Source organism: Chenopodium quinoa, unplaced genomic scaffold, assembly GCF_001683475.1.
Source record: "Chenopodium quinoa cultivar QQ74 unplaced genomic scaffold, ASM168347v1, whole genome shotgun sequence".
Classification (NCBI taxonomy): domain Eukaryota; kingdom Viridiplantae; phylum Streptophyta; class Magnoliopsida; order Caryophyllales; family Amaranthaceae; genus Chenopodium; species Chenopodium quinoa.
In genome coordinates this window covers 874,253-878,045 of record NW_018744647.1, presented here as the reverse complement: position 1 = coordinate 878,045, position 3,793 = coordinate 874,253, and the positions used below count along the sequence as shown (strand labels likewise).

Here is a 3,793-nt window from a genome sequence, read left to right as displayed (position 1 = left end):
GACATCAATGAGGATATTGTGAGGTACTTTAGAGATTAGCAAGATGGTGAGAGAGAATCAACTATCAAGAGTATCTCTTCGTTGTACTCGGTTGATCATTTGAATGCAATCAACAATCTCTTCTCACAAATGGCGTACTTTGTGAAGGAAGTGAATGCAATCAAGGAAAAATTGGAGAGTTCTACTTCCTAAGCTCCAAGTCTTCCCTCTCAATTTAAAGGGAGAGGTACTCCTTCTTCTAGTAACATGCCTAGTGGTTGTTTGTTTTGTGATGTGTGTGGTTCATATGATCATGATTCTAGTAATTGCCCTCATGCTTTTCCGGATGGGAATGATGATTTTGATAATAATGAGAGTGACCAAGTGAACTATGTGTCAAACTATAATAATGTGCAAAGGTTTGATAACGAAAGGGGTCAATGGAATAGGAATTGCCAAAATCAAGGTAATTTTGACAATTATAACCAAGGTGGTGTTTATAAGAACCAAGGTAACCAAGGTTCTCGAGGTAACTATAACATTCAAGGTTATAATGGCCAAAATCAAAACCAAAATGATGGTAATCAAAACCAAGGTTATGGAAATCATAATCAAGGTGGTGGTAACGATAATCAAGGTTATGGTCAAAACAAAAATAGGGGTAATTGGAATAATCAAGGGAGAGGCAATTTTCAAAATAATGCTCAATGAGGCCCTCCACCCGGATTTGCTCCAAAGACTCAAGTTGATAATTCCTATTCACAATCCTCTTATTCTAGGACTTATTTGGAGGAAATCATTGAAAATCAAACAAAGTTGTTGAGCACTTACATGGTCGTAAGTGAGAAGAAATTAAATGAGGTGATCACTCATAATAAGATGCTAGAAAACAAAATTTCTCAACTTGCCAATGATTTGAAAGGCCATGCTAGTCCTTCATATATACCTTCCCAAGGCTTAGATCCTAAGAGACCCATGAATGCTATTGTTACAAGGAGTGCTAAGGTTCTTGAGGAGAGTTTGCCTAGGAAGAGTGGAACTAAGGAGGTCCCTAAGGAGGCCTTGGTAGAGGATGAGAGAAATGGTGCATCTTTGAGTGAGGTTGTAATTGAGACACCTAGAGAGGTTAGAGTAGAGAAAGAGATTGTGAAACCCAAGCTTCCATATCCACAAAAATTCATGAGATATAAGTTGGAGGAACAATTTGGAAGATTTATTGACATGCCTAAACAACTTCATCTTTCTATACCTTTTACCGAAGTTGTTACCCTAATGCCCAACTATGCAAAATTCCTCAAAGATATTTTGAGTGGTAGGAGGTCTTGTGATGTGGTTGAGACGGTCAACTTGATTGAAAATTTTAGTGCAATTATAATGAACAAGATGCCACCCAAGTTGAAAGATCCCGGAAACTTCTTTATCCCTTGTGCCATTAAAATTAATAATACCTTATTTGACTTAGGAGGTAGTGTTAGCTTAATGCCATATTCGGTTTATCAAAGAATTGAGTTAGGGGAATATATGCCTTCCAAAATCACCTTGCAATTGGGCGATAGGTCAATTAAGATTCCTAAGGGGAAGGTTGAGGATGTTCCTTTGAGAGTAGGGAAGTTTGTGATATTCCGGTAGATTTTGTGGTGCTTGAAAAGGATGAAGATGCTACCATTCCCATTACTCTTGGTAGACATTTTCTTGCTGCCTCGGGTGCTATGATTAATGTTAAGAGTGCGAAAATTTTACTAAAGGTAGGAGAAGAGGTTATTGAATTTGACTTGATTGAAAGCATGAAGTATCCATGTTCTTCTCTAGAAAATTGCATGTTGATTGATTCTCTTGATCTTGTTGTATCTTCCAAGCATGATCACTTGCTCACTTCTAATGATCCTATTGAGAATGTCTTTTTGAACAAGGATAAGATATAAGCTCCTATCAAAGAAGTGGCAATGTATGAGGATTTTCTAAATGGAAGCATTGAGAAGTGGATGAGCATTTGTGCATGAATATCTCAAGCCAAGAAGCTTTGCAAGCCGCCACTTCAAAGGAAGGTAAAGGTGTACCAATGGTTGAGGTCAAACCTCTTCCATCACACCTTAGCATCAGGTGATCAAGATGGAGCGGTCCCAATTCGGCCAAGAGTGATTTTCCAAATGGTTTTGTAGAAGTCTCAATTGAAGATTCTCTTTCTCTGTTCTAGGCTAGTGACAATCGTCTAATGAAGTATTTTGACGATGCTTTTGTTGGTTTCGTTGACTCATTCTTTCTTCGACAACCACCTTAATTGGTGGTGGACGTCGAGCTAACGACGTTAACCAAAAGCGCTACCCGGGAGGCAACCCGGTTTTCTAACCTTTTTCTTTGATTTTACAATTTCCTATACTTTCTCTTTTGAGAAATTTTCTTATTTCCTTTATTTTTGTTTGTTCTTTTTGATCCTATGTACCATGAGTTTGGATCGGAGAAAATTTCCAAAAATTTTGGTGCTACTTCAAGATTTCATGAGGTTTGGTTAAGCTTTGAGAAAAGGGTTCGTTGAGGTTATATGTTCTCAAGTTTGCATTCCCATCGATTTTTATTCATGTTCAATAATATTTTGGATTGTTTCTTATGACATTTTTTAGTCCTTGATCATGACTTCGTTAGGGACGGTGAGAATGCAAACAAGAAAGCATTATTAAGGGTGTTTCTCTTTTTAGAGCTTTCCTATGTTGCATGTGGTGCGCACGCACCACAAAGATTACCCGCGAGCGCGGGTTTTTGCACATCTAAAATCACCAAATCTGACCAAGAACTCCCCGCGGGCGCGACATAATCAGGAGCGGGCGTGACCTTCTGTTGCGCGCACGCCTGTTGGCAGCCCTTATTACCTCAAAACGCACCCTACTCTTTCAATTCTCTCATTTTTCCCTCCTAAAACCCTATAACCTCACTTGCAATATCAAACCTACTTCACCTCTTTCGCTATAATTTCAACATCAATTACAATTGCCAACATCAAGTTTTTAAATCTAAAACCAAAAAATTTCAGAATTTCTTCCCTAATTCTTTAAAAAATTGGGTCTTTTTCAAAATTTTGAAGTTTTGTGTTGAGGTTTGGAGCTTGTTTTTTGGGGTTCTATTTGTTCTTACATCTTTCTTTTGAGCATTTTTGCAAGCATTTCAAGGCTTCATTGAGGTATGGTTTCTTTTTGTCTGTTCATCTTCTTCCTCTTTGATTCAAGCTTGAACCCCTTGTTATGCTTTCATGGTGAAACTCTATGGTTAGTTATTTTCACTTGAAATTAATGTTGAATGATATCATTGAGTGTTGAACTGAAATTTCTTCATGATAAATGTTTAAACTTTGATTGAAATCTTTAATAACCATTGTTGGCTATTTCTCTCTCATGGGTTTTCTTTATGTTGGTTTCATATCTTTGATAATTCAATGTTTGGGGTTTATTTTGCTCAATTTGACTCATGAATTGGTTTCTTATGCTCAATTTTTCCTTTAATCCATGTTTATTTGCTTAATATTCATGATGTTATTAATGACATTGTTCATTTGTTACCATCTCTTTCTTTTATTGTGAGATAATTCCATTTTGTGCTTGTTCTTGAACCTTATGTTAAGTCCTGATACTTTGTAGATGGCCACACTTTGTCATAAGAAGCGAGCTAGAGCAAGTTCAAGCAAGCCTAGGTATGTTGTTCCACTTCCACCCGAGGTTGAAGAAACTTATGGCATTGAATTTTCAAATGAACCACATTGGGATTGTTTCAAGCGTCTATCCAAGAGGAAGCTTAGGCCAACGAGATTCTACAAACAAACAACAAC

General features: G+C 37.3%; 1 protein-coding gene across 1 annotated transcript; it reads left to right on the top strand.

Moving 5' to 3' along the window:
• The first annotated feature begins 246 nt into the window (after positions 1-246).
• LOC110701651 lies at positions 247-1,901 on the top strand. Its single transcript, XM_021879265.1, has 3 exons — positions 247-398; positions 759-1,444; positions 1,609-1,901. Exons 1-3 carry the CDS (start codon positions 247-249, stop codon positions 1,899-1,901), a joined length of 1,131 nt encoding a protein of 376 aa, XP_021734957.1.
• The last annotated feature ends 1,892 nt before the right edge of the window (positions 1,902-3,793 follow it).

What these genes read in the sequence shown, in the direction of transcription:
- LOC110701651 (XM_021879265.1), top strand. Translation starts at nt 247, where the DNA reads ATGCCTAGTGGTTGTTTGTTTTGTGATGTGTGTGGTTCATATGATCAT. An exon ending in AACTATAATAATGTGCAAAG is followed by an intron (nt 399 to 758) that starts GTTTGATAACGA and finishes CTCTTATTCTAG; the next exon opens with GACTTATTTGGAGGAAATCA. An exon ending in TACCTTATTTGACTTAGGAG is followed by an intron (nt 1,445 to 1,608) that starts GTAGTGTTAGCT and finishes ATATTCCGGTAG; the next exon opens with ATTTTGTGGTGCTTGAAAAG.